General features: G+C 46.8%; 1 protein-coding gene across 8 annotated transcripts in view; it reads right to left on the reverse strand.

The window, feature by feature from the left end:
* ACSL6 (acyl-CoA synthetase long chain family member 6) overlaps window positions 1-20,791 on the reverse strand; it is a gene marked incomplete at its 5' end in the record, with an annotated part of 63,462 nt that overhangs the window by 16,551 nt on the left and 26,120 nt on the right. For 3 of the 8 annotated variants that reach the window (XM_081231570.1, XM_081231574.1, XM_081231567.1), the window contains 7 exons: window positions 1,271-1,343; window positions 2,500-2,595; window positions 3,666-3,800; window positions 4,198-4,332; window positions 5,638-5,715; window positions 7,427-7,500; window positions 20,336-20,387. In XM_081231570.1, the coding sequence (XP_081087696.1) occupies window positions 1,271-1,343; window positions 2,500-2,595; window positions 3,666-3,800; window positions 4,198-4,332; window positions 5,638-5,715; window positions 7,427-7,500; window positions 20,336-20,387 (643 nt within the window). Of the gene's footprint in view, window positions 1-1,270; window positions 1,344-2,499; window positions 2,596-3,665; window positions 3,801-4,197; window positions 4,333-5,637; window positions 5,716-5,772; window positions 5,851-7,426; window positions 7,501-20,335; window positions 20,388-20,791 lie in introns of all 8 variants that reach the window. The other 5 variants (XM_081231572.1, XM_081231571.1, XM_081231568.1 and 2 more) reach the window with 3 other exon arrangements.

Genomic DNA, 20,791 nt, shown 5'->3' on the forward strand with positions numbered 1-20,791 from the left:
TTCCTGCCCCGGTCCGGGAAGATCCCACATGCCGCGGAGCGGCTGGGCCCATGAGCCATGGCCGCTGAGCCTGCGTGTCTGGAGCCTGTGCTCCACAATGGGAGAGGCCACAACAGTGAGAGGCCCGCGTACCGCAAAAAAAAAAAAAAAAAAAAAAAAAAAAAAAAAGGTAAAATCTCAAAAGCCTCACATAGGAAAATGTAGAACATCATAAGAGGGAAGAAAGTGTCCAAAGGAAGGGTATACATGTAAATGATCAGTAAGTATGATCGCAGTAACAAGAAAAAAGTTAATGAGCCAGGACCTCAGAAAATGGTCCGTGTAGTAAAGTTGCCAGTGGTAGGGAGACCAAAAACTTCACATACAAGATAGGCTTTATTCAGCTAGAGTTTAAGGAGATAAAACTTCTGTACCTGACTTTGCCAAATGTGATTTCAATTTAGAATCCACCTATCATGTTTCTGCTGACTACCTCAAGGTGCTCTGAAAATAGAATTGCACTACTAAGCATATTTCTTTTCTGTGCACATCATCCCAAGTTTTCTAGTTTGTAGTTGAGCAAACTTAAGCGTGAAGGGTGGCTCCAGGCTCACAGAGGAAGTTGGTATCCTGAAGAATTCTTTTGCTGAATGTTTTTCAGATGATTGTATTTGGTCTAAATTTAGTGACAGCCAGTACATGGGCTACCTACTGCTTCCTCCTTGCCCTGGAAGATAGGTCCCTTCAGAATGAGGGGGTGGATAGTAGCTGCTCCTTTCTGAGGTTGCTACTGCCTTTTAGATGTTGCTATCACAGGAGACCATAGTTCCAAAGAGCCTCTGAAATGGCTCTTCAAGAAACAGCGCACTGGCTGCTATACACTTGCCTCTCCTTCCTAAATCATATCCAATTCACAGCCTTCTTCCTTCATTCTGAAGTGACTGTAAGCAAGACTGTGTGATATTTAGAAACTATAAAATCCAATATATTGATATCATAGGCATTTTTCTACCTGGAGCTGTATTTTGTGATCTATTACCTTTTTTTAACATGACTTCTATTTATTTATAAAAGAAATAGGAAAATATAAAATATAGTAGGAAATACAAAAATATGTAACAACAACAACAACAAAAACAGATCCATAATGCCACAACACAGACAAAACACCATCATTGTTTTTCTTCTGTTTCTTCTGCTGTTTCCTATGTGCCCATATAAATATACTTTCCATGAGGAAGTTTTAGAGCCTGCTGTTCTAACTCATTCCCACATCTCCAGCCAATCCTACCTGATGTCCAGTCCCCGGGTGTAGTGAAGGTACATCCAGCTGTGCACTCAGTTTGGCCATAACCTTCATAAACCTTCAAGCAAAACACAGAAACCATACTGTAGGCGCACACCCGCCTGCAGATAGCTGGCTGCCCTTTTCAGCCAGCTAACCACTCACGGAGCATCTGGCTGCTCCATGCTGGGGACGGTGGGAGGGGAGGTGCTCTGGAAGTAGGTACCTTCAGGAGAAACTGAACACAGACAACAGGTGTAGCTACTCTGCTTGGAAGAAATGCTTTTTTTAACCACAGACACTTAGTAGATAAGGTTATATGGTTTGGGATAAAGACTTCTAACCTATTTTCAACCACTGACTCTTTCTAATTTGAATAATATGTATTAAAGACAAACATTTTAAAATCCAATAAAGGTTTTGTCTCTTTAAGATATTCCCCTTCAGAGCCTCATGTGCTCGCATGAATAGACCATGTGGGAGAGCTGCCTTTAGGGGCGGTCAGCTCATGTTGGTGTAGAACAGGAGGTCAGTGTAAGAAGCCCATGGCTTCTTTTTACCTTCCCTTTTTTTTTTTTTTTTGGCGGCTTGCAGGATCTTAGTTCCCCAACCAGGGACTGAGCCCACGGCAGTGAAAGCACTGAGTCCTAACCACTGGACCACCAGGGAATTCCCAAGAAGCCCACAGCTTCTAAAGGATAAAATTTTAAGCATGCACATTTATGAAGTAGATGTGCCTACTTTACTTAAAACCCACCAGTCACAACTATGTTACTATAGTCTGCATAAGTAGGAACCTGACAAACATTAATTGAATGGATAGATAAAGGAATGAATTTTATTAGCAATGACAAAACCTACTGAATCAAATAAAAACACACAAATGAACTTTTATCCCCCTCCCTCGTGCTCCTTCTCTGGTCTGGGAAATAGTCTGCAGGCTGGAGAATGCAGAGATGTTGGTACAGGTGTGGGACAGGTTCTCCAGCACACTGATGATCCATATACAGTTTTCTCCCAGAGCGGATACACACCTGAGCTTCCCACAATGTCACAAGGCTATCTTGGCTTTCAGTGACCCTGGGCTTTTTACATCTTCAGAGAAGGGAGCTTTTATCCCACAAAGATCTTGCCCCCAGAATATTTCTCTGTACAGTAAGAGGGTATAATGGGTTTCCTGCCCTGTCCTAACACTCACCCCACTGCCCCCAGGGAAGGCCACATAAAGGAAATACCTGGCACCCCAGAGCTGCCCGGAGGAATCCCAGGACCGTTGGTGACGCGGGGGCCGCTCCAGTAACAATCATCCGCACGCACCCACCAAGACTGGCCTGTGGGAAGAGAGAAGAACCTGCCAGAGTCTGTGCTGCGGCAAGTGGAGTGTAGCTCACCTGGGCCTCACCTAACATCAATGTTCAACAGCTGTACCCTACCTGGACCCTAGGGTTGGGATCAGAGAGGCAGCCTGAGGCTGTACAACACATGAGCTGAGGAAGCCCCCTTCTTCCAAATGAATCAGCTCAATCAGCTTTGCAATCCAACCCACAATATGGCCAACTCTTTTATGTATTTTGAGATAAGCGTCATTAATCTGTGTGGCATTCTATAATTTTGGTTCTCCCTTTCTTAAAATACACAGCTGTTCCTTCACTCTCCCATCATTTGCAAGCATCCAAAACAATTACTGAGGACAATTTCTTCCCACTTCCACCTTAATGGCATGGCCTTTTTTCATTTCTAAATCAATGCCATGAGCTATTTACTATGCACTGCAGAGGTCAAAGAATTTTTTAAACACTTTGTTTCTGTAAGTTGAGCCAAGAGATTTTAAATATTAATTTTCATAGCTAAAAATAGAGTAGTAAGGAAAAATGAGTACTGGTACAAATTAACTACAAATTCTTTGAGTAATGCAGAGCTTTAAAACTTTAGTGAGGAGACAGGAATGAGTAGTTCATAAACAGCTTGGTTTAGGAGAGGCTGAAGAAATGGGAAACACGGAGGGAAAGGAAGATTCTTGGTCATCTGGCTAGAACCTTGTGCTACTGGAAAGCCACCGTGGCCAAGGCTACAGGGAGGGGCAAGAGAATCTTCGAACCCCAAGAGCTGCTTGGTGAACATGACTACCCAAGGGCAAAGCTGCCCTACTGCCTATAGAGGTCAAGGAACTTACTTTCCAGGAGTCCTTCTTGCTGGTTGCCTTTGGCAAATATAACACACCTCCCATGAACAAAAATGGGTCCTTTAAAATTTCAGTGGTAGCTTAAGCTTTGATTTCAGTAGCAAAAAGTTACTATTTTATAAGATTACACACCATTGGGATGAACTCCTCTAATTCTTCTGTAAGGTCACCCATTGGACACGTGGGTGCCACTCTATCATCACTTGTTCATTTTCTAACCTGAATCTTATGAAAGAAGAGTTCATCCCAGATACTGTCATTCCTGATGATTCCACTCCGGACCTCAGCCTGTTTACGCTTTGCTGCAAATTCCAGGAGCCAGCGCTTTAATGATGTGTCTGCCTGGCTGAAGATCTGAGAAACAGAAGTTGGAAACAGCTGTAAAGACTGCAGTCCCCACCTCTAGACACACCCCCAGGAAGAAGGCCTACATTGGCCAGCAGAGAAGCCACACTCTATTTCTGCCCCTGCAGGAGGTCACTGAATGTGTGACATCCAGCTAAAGGTTAACGCTACTAAGGCCCAGGCACGTTGCTGGCAAAGAAACCCTCCCCCCAAAATCTCCCAACCAGGGTTTTGGAGAATAGGAAGAAAACAGAAGGAGGGGTGAGAGTCAGGGAATACAAGAGGAGAGGAAACTTCCAGGACCTGGGGCTGGTGGTGTAGAAAGCCTGCCTGGGGCTCCAGCCTCTGTCCAAAAAAGCAGATATGCAGCTGCTCAGCCTGGCCAGAGACTCCCCGCGGGGCTCACCTTGTCGTACATGCGATTCAGTAGTCGTGGGACCACAGGGAAGATGGTGGGACACAGAGCCTTCATGTCATCTGAGAGGAGGCGGATGTCTCCCTGGAAGAAGCCGACGCGCCCTCCATGGCAGTAGACGACAGACTGGAAGAAGTGGACAGGAAGGGAGGAGTCCCTCAGGGAGGTCACTCCTGGCTGCAATCCAGAGCTGTCCAAAGCTCTGCCCCACATGGAGGGTGCCGATGACCCCTCACCCAGCTCTGGCTACTGCCTTGGGACACTGAAGGAAGCCATTAGAGGTGACACCCCCACACACACACACCCCTCCCCACCAAGTCCCACTCAGACATGGAGAGAAGCAGGAGACAGGGTGGAATCCTGAGCCTTTGGGTGATGCCAGAGCACTGGTGCCTGCCCCTTCAAGCTTACTCCCAAAGCCTGGACAAGGGCCTCCCTGAGGACTCAGTCTCTGAGCTGTACAACACCCTATCGGTGTGTCCGCTCCAGGTCTCAGAGCACCTGTGGTCTTCCCCAGGGATACCTCAGCAACTCTGGAAGGGTATGCAGTGCCCACAAGTACTGGAGGTGCTGCTAATGTTGGCGGTGGGAGGCCAAGGCAGAGCCTGGCTGGTTGCTAATAGGACTAAGAGTATGCCAGGGGCTCCTTTCTGTCACGCTCAGAGCAATTCTATACGGGAAACAGAATTTCTAATCTCTGTTTTGCAGATGAGGAATGCAAAGGTCACAGAGGTAAAGAAAGGGATTTGCCTAGAGTCCCAAAACTAGGTCACGGTAATTGTTGGCATGCGAATCCAGGTCTGGAAAGCTTGAAAGCACGCCCTAGTATACCAGATCTCCCCCAAGGCAAAACGAGAGAGGCTTAGGAGATAGTTTATGCACAGGCTGGTCCCTTAAGTGACACACACGGATAATTCTTTGTCCCCACAACCTCATGAGGACTCCTCCATTCTGTGTCCCCACAAGGCCCGTCCCAGGTCCAACCATAACACCAGTCCCATCCACAGCCTGAGGGGCCATGATAGTTTGACTCCCCTTTCAACTTCACTGTCTTGTTTCCTTTTTTAGGAGTTTAGTGAGTGATGAAAGTTACAGAATATAGGTGTTTGGGCCATAAATGGAGCCATACTGTACAGAGCTTGAATGGTAAAGCACTTCTGCAGAGCTGCAATGCTCTCTGAGCAGCTGGGGCCTTTCTCAGCCAAGGTGTGTCCACAGGTAAGACAAGCAGGCCTGGGTCCTCCCTGGAGCAGTGCTCACAGGAGGGACAGATCAGGGGGTCCAAGGTCCTCTGACCCCTCTGACCCCTGTGGCACCTTCTGAGGACAGGCCAGTTTAGTTCTACTTCATGCTGCCAGTGACAAGTGTGACACCCTGCTAGGGTTCTGGGTTCTGGGCTCAGACTGTGCCTCCCTGAAGCGAGGGCCTTACCTGCACCATTCGCTCAAACATGTGTGCTAAAGGCAAATAGGAAATGTGCACATCCGCACAAGTGGGAGCCCACTGACTCTGTAAGAAAACAGAAGGAGCCCAGGCAAGGCCCGGTCAGTCAGGCGGGCGTCTTACCTGGATGACTCTCTCAAACATGTGAGCCAGAGGCAGGAAGGAGATGAGCACATCGTCCTGTCTCGGAAAGATCACTTTCTGCAGGTGCCGGGCATGGGAGACAGAAAGGAAAGAAACACTGACAGGAAGACGACAAGAGAGTCATAAAACAATAAAGAGAAAATGACCTGGAGGGGCAAACATGAAGAGGGGAAGGGCAGTGGGGAAGGGGGGACAGAGTGGGAGGTGAGATGACAGCGAGAGAAAAGTGAGAGAGAGAGGAGAGAGAGGAAGATGGGAGGCGCAGAAAGAAGAGAGAGAGAGAGACAGAGAGACAGGGCAGTGTAGGAAGCGGAGTGTTAGGTAGAAGCGCCAGTGGGTCTAGGTTATCTGCAGAAGCAAAGAGCCAACTGAAGCACACATAAACCAGCAGAGTCGAGCTCCGCAGGGAAGTCTCCTCTGGGAGGGCCTGCACCTCGTTCAGTCTTCGCGCCAGACCGGCATGCCTCTCCCTCCCCACAGCTGCAGGATCTGCCTCAGGCCCCACTTCACCAGCTTTCCTGGGCCACCCGGACAGCGATTCAGAGGGTCTCAGCCTGTTGGCACTTTCTGGTCCTCCTTCGAGAGAAAGGGGCCAAGAGAACCCTAGGTCTATGCCTACTGGGGCTGGGGTACGCGCCCCGGACAGAGACGTGGTGGGTGGAACCAGGCCTCATAAGCTACAGCCTGGGAACATGGCCTTAAAGCGGATGGCCAAGAGGGACCCCACTCTCCAGGATGGGTCTGACCTCAGGGACAGGGGCTGCCCTGGCCAGGGGGCCCCATTCAGGGATGAGCTCTCCTTGGCTGACTTCCCTGCTCTCCGCCCTTATACAGAGGTCTTCAGTCTCCTGGGCTGGATTTTGGACGAGTTTGGACAAGCCCAGGGAACCTTGCTCATAGCTCCTGGTCTGGGCTCAGCTACCAACAGTGTCTCACAGTTTTCCACCAAAATATATAACAAATGGGCATATGCTCCATAATGCCACCTGGCATAAATGTGGATAGCGATTTTCTCCACAGTAGAGGAAAAGCTTAATTTATAGGAAAAGGTACATTCCTTTCTCCTTAAGGAAAGTGTAGGACATTCAGATACTCACCACTTGTGGAAAAAGGTCCTTCTTTCTTAGCCAGTTAAAAAGTGCTAACATGTTTTTGTCAGGCCAAGTTATCAAGCTTTTTTGATTTTAGATTTACCTTTTTTAAAGTACAGCTTTATAAATTAGCAGTTGCCATTGTTTCTCAGACTCTAGTAGTCCTTAAACACAAAATGACTGAATTAAACCCTGACCTACTTGGAAAAACAAGTTATTAAGGATTACTTTTAAATAAAGGTATGCATAAAACCAAAGGTATCTTAATATTTGAAGTTAAAAATGAAAAATAGGTTTCCACGTTTTTCTTTCTGGGATCTGAGCACTCTCAGAAATCAACTGAGTATTTACCAAGTATGGATCATTTCAGGGTTTGGGGTTAAAATTAACTGTGAAAGTGAGGTTCCTCTAATGAGAACAGAAACTCCTGCCTGTGAAAGGCAGCCCAGATTGTATCAGGGAAAAAAAAGAAAACCCAAAAACCTCTGAGGCTTGAGGGTGTCCTTGAGAGACCCCTGCATTGGTAAGTCTACTTTATTCACCTCTGTCACTTTCAGAAAGCCTGAGAAATCAGCCACCACGTTCCCATGGGTGAGCATCGCACCTTTTGGGTTCCCTGAAAGGAGAGAGCAAGAAGGAGAATTAGTGGGAAGCTCAAGGGCCACTCCTTGAGAACAGCACCGGAGTCACCAGTCCCAGACACCCAGAGCTGTCCACGCAAACCTCTGGCCTTCGTCCGCAGCCGCCTTCAGAGTCCCAGGCAGATGAATGCTGTGTCAGGGACCTTCATTCTGTAGACACTTGAAGCCCATCTTGAGGCTCCCAGGTGCTTGAGACCAGAAGGCAGGTGACACAGCTTGGAGTCACCTCAAGTGCCTCAAGGAGTGCCTCAGGACTGATGGGTTGGCCTGCACCTTCCCTTCTGCCTTCCTCAAGGAGCACAGGCTCTTGGCCTCCAGTCTCCTTATACATATACCCAGTAAACTATGCCACTCTCTGGGCCTGAGCAGTTCTAGTGTCCAGAATCCAGCAGTCAATTGTGCTGGCAGCTTGCTGCATCCAGCACCTGGAAAGGCCCCAGCTCAGGCCAGGCTGGAGGTCCAGACTGCTGGGGCAGCCCTCCTGCCTGCTCACTGGCAGAGATGGGACATGGATATTCTTGCTTTGTCTTGACACGACCTTTCACTGCTGCTCATGAGGAAGCCCAGGGCTGCTAGGATGGCTCAGAGGACAGAGACCAGGTGGGGACAGAAGGCACAGCAGGCTGTGGAGGGAGGCTGTTGGCCACCATTTCATGTCAACGTGGATACAACACTGCCACTGCTGCTGGACAGATTTGAGCAGGCTCAAATCCTGGCCTTGCCCCTCCTTGCCAGTGTAACACTGGCAAGTCGTTTTTCCTCTCTCAGTTTCCTAACCTATAAAATAGGGACAATGACACCCACCTCATAGGGCTCTATAAGGTCTAAGGACACAGCCATGTACAAAAGACATTAAATTAGAAGTTTCCACTGAGGCAGAAGATACAACAGCTGTGAAACTCCAAAAGTGAGGGGCCAGACCATGTGCAGAATTTACCCAAGAAATATCAAATAAACCAAAATGTTAACTTTGCAACCCTCACCCAGAAAGAGGTTAAAAAAAGGGCTGAGTTGAGATTAAGAGAGTATTATAGTAAATGCCACTGAATTTTTCACTTTAAAACGGTTAATTTTATGCCATGTGAATTTCACCTCCATAAGAAAGGGGTGGGGGTGGGGGAGAGAGAATATGAATGAATGAGGAAGAATCTGTGAGAAGGATTTCTTTGGAGAGAGAGCTATGCTGAGTGCTATAGCCCATCAAAAGGGGAGAAATGAGGGGTCCTCTCTCCCATCTCCAATCTGAAACCCAAGCTAACTCAGCCGCTAATGAGATTGCTTCAAAAGCCCAATCATGCTCCCTACAGCTTGGGCTGGGGGTTTGGGGGGTGGGTCCCAAAAAGAAAGGTGAAGAAGGCCGTGGCTTCAAAAAAAAACAATAAATCCCAGAAACTGGATATGGAGTCTGCAGAAGGAAAAATGGGTGGTGGTGGGAATGGTGTGTTAAAAAGGAATCCTGAAGGAAACAATAGCAAAGATCAATAAAACTAAATGCTGGTTCTTTAAGAAGATAAACAAAATTGATAAACCATTAGCCAGACTCATCAAGAAAAAAAGGGAGAAGACTCAAATCAATAGAATTAGAAATGAAAGAGGAGAAGTAACAACTGACACTACAAAAATACAAAGGATCAGGAGAGATCACTACAAGCAACTCTATGCCAATTAAATGGACAACCTGGAAGAAATGGACAAATTCTTAGAAAAGCACAACCTTCCAAGACTGAACCAGGAAGAAATAGAAAATATGAACAGACCAATCACAAGCACGGAAATTGAAACTGTGATTAAAAATCTTCCAACAAACAAAAGCCCAGGACCAGATGGCCTCATAGGCAAATTCTATCAAACATTTAGAGAAGAGCCAACACCTATCCTTCTCAAACTCTTCCAAAATATAGCAGAGGGAGGAACACTCCCAAACTCATTCTACGAGGCCACCATCACCCTGATACCAAAACCAGACAAAGATGTCACAAAGAGGGGCTTTCCTGGTGGCACAGTGGTTAAGAATCCGCCTGCCACTGCAGGGGACACGGGTTCAAGTTCTGGTCCAGGAAGATCCCACATGCCGTGGAGAACTTAAGCCCGTGCGCCACAACTACTGAAGCCTGTGCACCTAGATCCCGTGCCTCACAGCAAGAGAAGCCACCACAATGAGAAGCCCGCGCACTGCAGTGAAGAGTAGCCCCCACTCGCTACAACTAGAAAAAGCCTGCACACGGTAACAAAGACCCAAGGCAGCCAAAAATAAAAAATAAATTAAGTTTTAAAACAATGTCACAAAGAAAGAAAACTACAGGCCAGTAGCACTGATGAACATAGATGCAAAAATCCTCAACAAAATACTAGCAAACAGAATCCAACAGCACGTTAAAAAGATCATACACCATGATCAAGTGAGGTTTATCCCAGGAATGAAAAGATTCTTCAATATATGCAGATCAATCAATGTGATACACCATATTAACAAATTGAAGAATAAAAACCATATGATCCTCTCAATAGATGCAGAAAAATCTTTCAATAAAATTCAACATCCACTTATGATAAAAACCCGCCAGAAAGTAGGCATAGAGGGAACCTACCTCAACATAATAAAGGCCATATATGACAAACCCACGGTCAACATCATCCTCAATGGTGAAAAACTGAAACCATTTCCACTAAGATCAGGAACAAGACAAGGCTGCCCACTCTCACCACTATTATTCAACATGGTTTTGGAAGTTTTAGCCACAGCAGTCAGAGAAGAAAAAGAAATAAAAGGAATACAAATCAGAAAAGAAGAAGTAAAGTTGTCACTGTTTGCAGATGACATGATATTATACATAGAGAATCCTAAAGATGCTATCAGAAAACTACTAGAGCTAATCAATGAATGTGGTAAAGTAGCAGGATACAAAATTAATGCATAGAGATGTCTTGCATTCCTCTACACTAACAACAAAAAATCTGAGAGTGAAATTAAGGAACACTCCCATTTACCATTGCAACAAAATGAATAAAATACCTAGGAATAAACCTACCTAAGGAGAAAAAAGACCTGTATGCAGAAAACTATAAGACACTGAGGAAAGAAATTAGATGATACAAATAGATGGAGAGATATACCATGTTCTTGGATTGGAAGAATCAACATTGTGAAAATGACTCTACTACCCAAAGCAATCTACAGATTCAATGCAATCCCTATCAAACTACCAATGGCATTTTTCACAGAACTAGAACAAAGAATTTCACAATTTGTATGGAAACACAAAAGACCCCAAATAGCCAAAGCAATCTTGAGAAAGAAAAACAGAGCTGGAGGAATCAGGCTCCCTGACTTCAGACTATACTATAAAGCTACAGTAATCAAGACAGTATGGTACTGGCACAAAAACAGAAATATAGATCAATGGAACAGGATAGAAAGCCCAGAGATAAACCCACACACATATGGTCACCTTATCTTTGTAAAGGAGGCAAGAATATACAATGGAGAAAGACAGCCTCTTCAATAAGTGGTGCTGGGAAAACTGGACAGCTACATGTAAAAGAATGAAACTAGAACACTCCCTAACACCATACACAAAAATAAACTCCGAATGGATTAAAGACCTAAGTGTATGGCCAGACACTATCAAACTCTTAGAGGAAAACATAGGCAAAACACTCTATGACATACATCACAGCAAGATCCTTTTTGACCCACCTCCCAGAGAAATGGAAATAAAATCAAAAATACACAAATGGGACCTAATGAAACTTCAAAGCTTTTCCACAGCAAAGGACACCATAAACAAGACCAAAAGACAACCCTCAGAATGGGAGAAAATATCTGCAAATGAAGCAACTGACAAAGGATTTATCTCCAAAATTTACAAGCAGCTCATGCAGCTCAATATCAAAGAAACAAACAACCCAATCCAAAAATGGGCAGAAGACCTAAATAGACATTTTTCTGAAGAAGATATACAGAATGCCAACAGACATATGAAAGAATGCTCAACGTCATTAATCATTAGAGAAATGCAAATCAAAACTACAATGAGATATCACCTCACACCAGTCAGAATGGCCATCAAGAAATCTACAAACAATAAATGCTAGAGAGGGTGTGGAGAAAAGGGAACCCTCTTGCACTGTTGGTGGGAATGTAAATTGATACAGCCACTATGGAAAACAGTACGGAGGTTCCTTAAAAAACTAAAAATAGCACTACCATATGACCCATCGATCCCACTACTGGGCACATACCCTGAGCAAACCATAATTCAAAAAGTCATGTACCACAATGTTCATTGCAGCTCTATTTACAATAGCCAGGAGATGGAAGCAACCTAAGTGTCCATCGACAGATGAATGGACAAAGAAGATGCGGCACATATATACAATGGAACATTACTCAGCCATAAAAAGAAACGAAATTGAGTTATTTGGAGTGAGGTGGATGGACCTAGAGTCTGTCAAACAGGGTGAAGTAAGTCCGAAAGAGAAAAACAAATACCATATGCTAACACATATATATGGAATCTAAAAAAAAAAAAGGTCATGAAGAACCTAGTGGCAGCACAGGAAAAAAGACACAGACCTACTAGAGAGTGGACTTGAGGACACGGGGAGGGGGAAGGGTAAGCTGGGACAAAGTGAGAGAGTGGCATGGACGTATATACACTACCAAATGTAAAGCCGATATCTAGTGGGAAGCAGCTGCATAGCACAGGGAGATCAGCTCAGTGCTCTGTGACCACCTAGAGGGGTGGGATAGGGAGGATGGGAGGGAGGGAGATGCAGGAGGGAAGAGATATGGAGATATATGTATATGTATAGCTGATTCACTTTGTTATAAAGCAGAAACTAACATACCATTGTAAAGCAGTTATACTCCAATAAAGACGTTAAAAAAAAAAAAGGCATCTTATCTGCAGGCTGGTTTCCCCCCAGAGTCAGTGGGGAGCGATAGTGTATACCAGAGACAGAAGCTGATGTGAAGTGGGGAGCAGACAACCAAAGGAAGGGCACTGCCTGCCTCAGGAGAAGAACTCCTCAAAGTGTCCATGAAATGGAGATTGAATTGTTAATTTTTGCCCCAAATCATTCTCCCTCCCTACTTCCATCTGGTGGGAGAAGGCAGAAACCTTTATTAGCAAGCTGGAGGAGGAGGAAGAGGAACACCAGACAGGAAGAGAGGAAGGCATGATCTCATGCCTTCCCCACCAAGCCTGCAGCCAGCCCTGGCTGGGGAGGGAAGTTGCAGTGAAGTGGACAGACTCATATTTTGGACCAACACTTGGAATTCTGAATTAAGATTGTGTTTGTGACTTACAATCCCCATGGGACTCACCTGAGAGGGACCAGATAAGGCATGAGATGCCTAAGTTTTATCCAGGGGCAGACAAAGAGCTATCCCCACCAAGCAAGTTTAAAAGAATAGATAGAGACAAAAATAAAGTTGCTCTCATAATCATACCCCGTGAGGCCTTTATGCTCAACCTACTGGTGGTGACCTATTTGTCAGAAATGAGCATCAGTAATGGCACCATCTCTGTCTGACCAAGATGTGTGGTAGGCAGGGTTTTAACATGTGCTCAGGTACCTACAACCATATTGCAAATCGCAGAGGCGATTCTGGGGTCACAAAGTGACAGGATTTTAAAAATTATATTTTCTAATAGGTATCTATTAAAATATCCTCCTTTTGAAAAGAAGATCCATGCACTTTGTTTCACTGCTTGTCCTTCTTTCATCCCAGCATCTTTCCTAAAACCCAGGCCCATGTTAGGAAATTTCCCTGAATTGTCTCCTATGTACAAGTCCCACAGAGTCCCTGGGCCCACAAACTATTCTGAGAGTATCACCCAGAAATTTTTGCCCGTGGATTCCCAAATTCTGGAATTTCCTAAGGAACACCCTCAAAATACTAAGTATGAAATCAGAACTGTCACAAAATATGGTCCTGTGATATACAGCTTTAGATCTGCTAGGTTGGCTGACTTACACCTAATATAATCTCAGGGGGGATGGTTTGAGAATTTCTAGAGAAACTTGTCTTCATTGATGAAAAATTTCTAAAGCCTCCACTCAGTTCAGGCCAGAACACACACAATGGTAGTAGTTATTCAATTCTGCTTAGTGAGACAAGCCCTTTTCCTCTCCAACATGATAAGAAAAGCTTACACCTTTTAGAAACAAATGTTTTCTTGTGGATATAAATGACATTCTATAAACTTCTAGTGAGTTATAGAATTTTTAAATATTCCCAGAAATGTTCAAATTATTTCCTCAAGTCATCTCTAGAGGTGGTCCCAAAGGATAAAGAAGAGGTGCACGTTGACAACAAATCCTGGGAGAAGACTTCAAGGTCCGAGTTGGGAGGTGAGAGATGAGCCTTCAGAAAGGCTCTGCCTACTTCTCTGATTCAGGACAAGAACATACCTCTGGTAGCATTTGTTTTAAACATGATATGGTAATTTTTCCAAGCTGCTCATGTGGAAGAACAGGTTAAGCATTCCTAGCTAGACCTACGTGCCATCAAAGTTGCAGAACTGACGTGTCCTCTGTCTCTCCTATTCTGATGCAACGTCAGAGAGAGGTGCCGTTACCCAGGCCCTGATGTCTCAGCAGAATGAGACCTATGGTCCATTTCCCAACTTCCACTCATAAACTCGCCATCCTTGCACTTCATTTTCTCTTCAGCTACCGAAAGAAAAAAACTTCCCTAGTTTCAGATTCTGCAAACAGCATTTTGGCTTCAGCCAGTGTTCCCGGGTGGGGCAGCCATGGCTGATATGCAGGAGGGCATTTCACTGGGTGAAGATCTGCCCTGGATGGATGTTGGTTCCAAGCAGGAGCAGATGTGGGGTGAAGCTGAGCTCAAGGTCTCTCCTGTAGGACGGGGTGGGAGTGGGGCTGGGAGCAGTGTTGGGTCCTCTGGCTGAGGGCTCCCTGGCTGCTTGTTTCCGCTTTCACACAAAGGTGGGTTATAAAAGACACCAGTGACAGAAATGCTTTGGAAGTTGTATAATGCAGATAGAGCGTTCATCTCCCTGCTAGGGGTTCCCAAATCTTTTTTAGGATTGAGTGTTACTTTCATCAATGCCATATCCACCAATATTTTAAACATCAAACTTGAGGACTAGCAGGAATACATATAATAGCTATCACAGCAGCCAATTACTGAACACCAATGTGGGCACTGTGCTAGGCATTTCATACGTGGCAGCTCAGTTATTTCTTGGAACAACCCTATGCTATAGGTATTAGATGTATTCATTTAATATCCAAGGAAACTGAGGCTTGAGAGATGTTAAGAAATTCTCCTAAAGTTGCATAGCAGGAGTGCCACGATGTAGTCTTATGTATGTGATCACACAAGTCTTGAACGGAATGGTGTAAAATACATAGGTCACGGTAAGCATTTTCCCAGAAAGCCCACCTGAGCAGCCACAGCCGTAGGGCTGATGGGCATTTACATACTCAGCTAAATGACTGGGCTTCCCTGGGCATCCTCAACTGGAAGAGAAGAGATGCTCTGGTTCCAGTGGCCTCCACTCCTCCTCAGCCTCCCAGCCCCAGTGCCACCACTAAGAACTCACCCGGCCAGCTCCCTCATGCTGAGACCCTTTCATATGACTCCAGACACCTGACCCTCCCTCCCCTCCCTCTCATCCCTCCCTCCCAAGATGGACTCCCGTATCCCTCACTCCAGCCGCTCTCCTGACGAGTGCTTCAGCCCACAGGTTTCCTCTGGAACACCCCACTCTAATAACCCCACCAAGCCAATCCAGCTGCCCACCTTTTCCACTCCTCTCACAATGTGACCCCTGAGGCCCACAGTCTCCAGCCCAAGAGAGGCGCTCCTCACAGAAACTGTCACATGGCGCCCCCTGAGACTCTGGTCCATTCATGAGGCCTCTCACCCCCAGGCCAGGACCCTGACTCCATCTCCACAGAGGAGGCGCCCCATCCTCCTGGCCTCCCAGAATCCTTTCTTCCTCCCTTCTTCTCCCGGGTAGGCATCTCTTCATGGTACTTGGAAGCCTCCTCTCTCACCCAACCCAAACCAAAGCTTTGGGGGCTCTGCTCCACTGAGCTTCACCTCCCTTTCTCCATCAGTGGCTCTCACTCAAACTATGAGAAACACTTTCAGGTACTTCCAGGAAAACAACAAAATCCCTACTCTCCCTCAACCCCACAGCCTCCACCGGCTGCCAGTCTTGCTCTCTGTCATCCCTTCACAGCTAATCCTTTTTTTTTTTTTTAATAAACTCTCTCTTACAGTATAACATACATATGGAAAAGTGCCCAAATAAGTATACAGCTCAACAGATTTTTTTTCAAAGTGAACTTACCTGGGCAACTAGTACCCAGATCAAGAAACAGAACATCATCAGCATTCCAGGACACCAATATCCTGGAAGGCAACCATGATCCTGACTTCTAAAACCAGAGAATCCTTTATCGTGTTTTGTAATTTTATATAAAAGAAATCATACAATATTTTGTGCCTTTTTTCTTTCGCTCAACATTAAGTTATATAATTTTCTATTTGTAGATATACCATTCTGTTGCTGAAGGGGCATTTGAGTTGTTTCCAGACTTTGACTTTTCAAATCGCATTGCTGGGAACATTATGGAGCATGCCTTTTGGTGACACAGCCAAGCTTCTTAAAAGAATTGTCGGGCTTCCCTGGTGGCGCAGTGGTTGAGGGTCCGCCTGCCAATGAAGGGGACACGGGTTTGTGCCCCGGTCCGGGAAGATCCCACGTGCCGCGGGGCGGCTGGGCCCGTGAGCCATGGCCGCTGAGCCTGCGCGTCCGGAGCCTGTGCTCCGCAACAGGAGAGGCTACAACAGTGAGAGGACCGCATACCGCAAAAAAACAAACAAAAAAAGAATTGTCCACACTTGCTGAGTTGACATCCTTACCTCCCATCCACTCCTCAGTCCACCATAATCAGTTTCTGCTTCCAACCTCCCCTGTCCCAGGAGCACCAGCAGGTGTTTTTGTGGCAGCATCCTATGGGTACAGCTTAGCCATCGACAATGCTGACAGGTTCTATTCTCCTCTAGCCTCTCTGGCTGCTCCTGCTTAGCCTTTATTTGGAACTCCTACCCCCATCATTCCTCTCCTGTCAGGATTCCCAGGTCCTGCAACCAGACCTCTCTTTTCCTCTGTCGACTCTCCCTCAAAGAAACATTTTCTTTCTTGCTACTGGTCCTCTGCACATGCTGTTCCCTCTGCTGACAATGCCCTTCCTCCTCTTCTCCTCCAGCTGCCAATCCTTCAAGACTCTGCTTAGATTGGAATCCTTTCTGTCCTGCTGTACTGACCTCTTGGTGGCCTAGCACTCCATGTACCCTGGGATGCAGACCCTCGAGGCAGTGAACTGCCTCATGACATGAGCTGTGTGCTCATGAGGGCAGGGCCGTGTCTTGTCCAACCGTGTCCTCAGCCTCCAACACTAGGTCTGATGCATAGTGGATGCTCAATAAATGAATCTACATAAATTAGAAAAACAGTGCTCAAAACCCATAGACTAAGAAGTATATGTTTTAAAAGACCACTGAAGGGACTTCCCTGGTGGTCCAGTGGTAAAGAATCTGCCATACAATGCAGGGGACGTGGGTTCAATCCCACACGTCGCAGGGCAACTAAGCCCACATGCTCTGGAGCCTGTGCGCCACAAGTAGAAAAGAGAAAACCCGCATGCCACAACTAAAGAGGAGACTGCGCACCACAATGAAAGATCCCGCACGCCTCAATGAAGATCCCGCATGCCTCAACTAAGACCCAATGCAGCCAAAAATATATTAAATAAATAAATAATAAAAGACCACTGTATTTTCTTCTCTGGGAAGGGAGGGTAGCACACGAACGTATAATGATACATCTGAACTATCATTCATGGGGCCCAAGACCCCAGACTGGGCTACGTTATACCCACAAATTATCTTTTATTTGGAGAGGGCAGTTCGATTTCAGTCCAGCTGATGGTTATTCTGAAACGAACAACCAACCACACACCCACCCATTAGCCATCCCTAAGTACAGACAAACCCCAAGCTCTCACCTCCTCCAGGGCCTTCTTGGCCTAACTAGTGGCTCCAAAGCACTGGCTTATTCTGGGAATTTCCACAGATGTTTCCATCACACATTAAGAGAAAAATCTTCCCAGAATGATTCCACCAGAATCATGATTTAAATGTCAGATTCAGATCATATTTTCCATCTTTCCTCATTGAAAGAACAATGTGGCTCTTGATGAAGCTGAGGCCAGGACACTTATCATGGAAGGGAAGCTGTATCCACAGCTGTGATGTGCTGGACAAGAGGATGGCTACCAGAGGCACAGCACAGGCTTAGGCTAATGCCAAGGAAATCCACACGTGTAGCCAGGCAGGGTAACATCAGGTAAGAGGCCTGCTCACTCCCCCAGCTCTGCCCTGGCACCAGCCACACCTCTGGAGTGGGAGGTTTGGGCACCGAATCACAACCTGTTTTCTAGCCTCCATACATTCTGCTTCCACCACGTAGAGCCTGGGCAGGATGGCTCAGCTTCCAATTGTGACTCCATGGTCTGAAAAAGCACTGGACGAGGCCTGCCCTCTGCAGCGAGGCAACAACACATTTCTGCATCATCAAATTCTTTTCCAGATACAGGGGCAGCAGCTGTGACTAACTGACTCAGAAGATGTGGCACATATATACAATGGAATATTACTCAGCCATAAAAAGGAAAGATATTGAGTTATTTGGAGTGAGGTGGATGGACCTAGAGTCTGTCATACAGAGTGAAGTAAGTCAGAAAGAGAAAGACAAATACCGTATGCTAACACATATATATGGAATCTAAGAAAAAAAAATGTCATGAAGAACCTAGTGGTAAGATGGGAATAGAGACACAGACCTACTAGAGAATGGACTTGAGGATATGGGGAGGGAGAAGGGTAAGCTGGGACAAAGTGAGAGAGTGGCATGGACATATATACACTACCAAATGTAAAATAGATAGCTAGTGGGAAGCAGCCGCATAGCACAGGGAGATCAGCTCGGTGCTTTGTGACCGCCTAGAGGGGTGGGATAGGGAGGGTGGGAGGGAGGGAGATGCACGAGGGAAGAGATATGGGAACAGATGTATATGTATAACTGATTCACTTTGTTATAAAGCAGAAACTAACACACCATTGTAAAGCAATTATACTCCAATAAAGATGTTAAAAAAAAAAAAAAAGCCAGGGGGCACTCTTGAACAGCAAGGGTCCAAAGCTAAAGGCCACAGTAGTGACCTGCCCCCAAACCCAGGGTGGAGGGACATGTCACCAAAATTTCACATTGTGAAACTCTTGACAAAAAGCAACATAAACCTGAAGGGCATTTTTGAATTCTGGGCTGGCTCTGGATGTCAGCTCCTGGAGAGCAAAGGCTGTGTTATTTCTCTCCTGACAGGGTTTAGCAGTCGGGCAGAAATTCTCAGACCCACTTGAGTTAATGGCAAAAACCCACTTTGATTCAATAACATCATGTTTATCGTGATCTACCCACAAGGATTATTCTGCCTGCGGGGCTGGTCAAGGATCTGCCAACTGCCTTGGAGGCTCCATCTGTGGAAGGCATGGGGAACTCCAGGTCACTGCCCATCAAGAGCTATCATCAAGGTAGGCCAGCCCTAGGTCTGGAAAAGAGGCTGAAACCTTCTGGCCCCTTCAGGCCAAGGGCAAGTGACTTCCCGAGTCATCAGATGAGATGGAGAGGCAGCAGTGGGGAGAGCACTGGGCTGTGAAATGGGAGAACAAGCCCTCTGCCTCCAATTGCTGCTGGCGCCCCCTTGGATAGTCTCCACCCCGCCTGCCTCACAGGTCATGCTGAGGCCTCAGTGACACAGTGATAGGGTGAACGGGCCACTGCAGGCTGCAAGGTACTGTGCCTGTAGCCATGGTTCTCAGGTGCGTTCTGCCTCCCCCAGGAAACCTTCCTTGGCTGTTCGCACTGACACTGATGCACGTGTTCCTCTGTCAGCACCGGGCATGGACTGCGTCATTTCCTCTCCCTGACAGCCTTGCCCACGGCATAGATCATCTGTACAGATGATCTTGCCCCAGATCATCTGCACTGCCCTTTCACACACTTTCCCACCTCCAACTTGGCACCTTTGACCACCCAGGTAAGAAACTGGGGACAGGGACTTCCCTGGTGGTCCAGCAGTTAAGACTCCGTGCTCCCAATGCAGGGGGCCCGGGTTCTATCCTTGGTCAGGGAACTAGATCCCTCATGCTGCAACTGAAGATCCCGTGTGCCGCAACTAAGATCCGGCACAGCCAAATAAATAAATATTAAAGAAAGAAAGAAAGAAAGAAAGAAACTGGGGACAGTGGTGGCAGGGGGGGTTAAGGGACCGGCTCATGGCTCCCCAGCAAGTGGTGGAGGTGGGACTCAAAACCAGGCTTTCAGACACCAAATCCCACACTCCTTCCCCAGTCCCTGAAACAAAGTCCAGGCAGGGGCAGGAAAGCAGAGGAGTGAGAGCCCCTCCTCAGAGTAATGACGTGACCCAGCTGCCTAGCCCACCTCTGGCCCCAGCTCCAGGAAGTCTGTAGCACCCCCCCAAGACACCCCCAGTCCACACCGTCCATTCACGTCCAGCCGCCCCAGGTTGCCTCGCGTTGGCCACTGGGAGCAGCAGGAAGGACCCAGCGTCTGCAGCCAGGCACAGGACAAGGCTCAGCCCATCCCACAGAGGGCGCCGGAGACATCTCAGTCACCCTGCCAAAGCTGCCAGGGAAGGGTGCAGGCAGCCCTGGCTGGTGGGCTAGGAGCCTCTGCTTACCTGTTGTGCCGCTTGTGAAACACACAATGGAGAGGTCACTGGGTTTCGGGGGCTGCAGAGGTGAGAAGAGGAGTGTGTTAAAGAGACCCAGTGTGCCCAGCCTGGGCCCCTCCACCAGCCAGCCCCTCTGTGCACACCCCCGTGTGTGCACTGTGTGAGGGTGCAGTCATGTGTCGGCACATGTGCACGGCCCTGCATGCTGTCATTGGAAAGGTGAGCAGGCAAGTCCCCAGGAAAGAGGAAGAAAAACCAAGGAAACCCAACCAGACATGGACGTCGATCTGTCCCACCAACCTCACACCTGCTCCTGCTGCCTCGCCTACTTGAGGCTGAGCTGAATTCTAATGGGATTGGGTTGCAGTGGCCATACCTAGGCCTCTATCAAAGATCTCACCATTCTAGGGAATGTGACGCACTTCCTCCTTCCTTCCCACTTTCTCCCAAGTGTTTGGATTT

This window comes from Mesoplodon bidens (assembly GCF_964165515.1).
Source record: "Mesoplodon bidens genome assembly, chromosome: 4".
NCBI lineage: Eukaryota > Metazoa > Chordata > Mammalia > Artiodactyla > Ziphiidae > Mesoplodon > Mesoplodon bidens.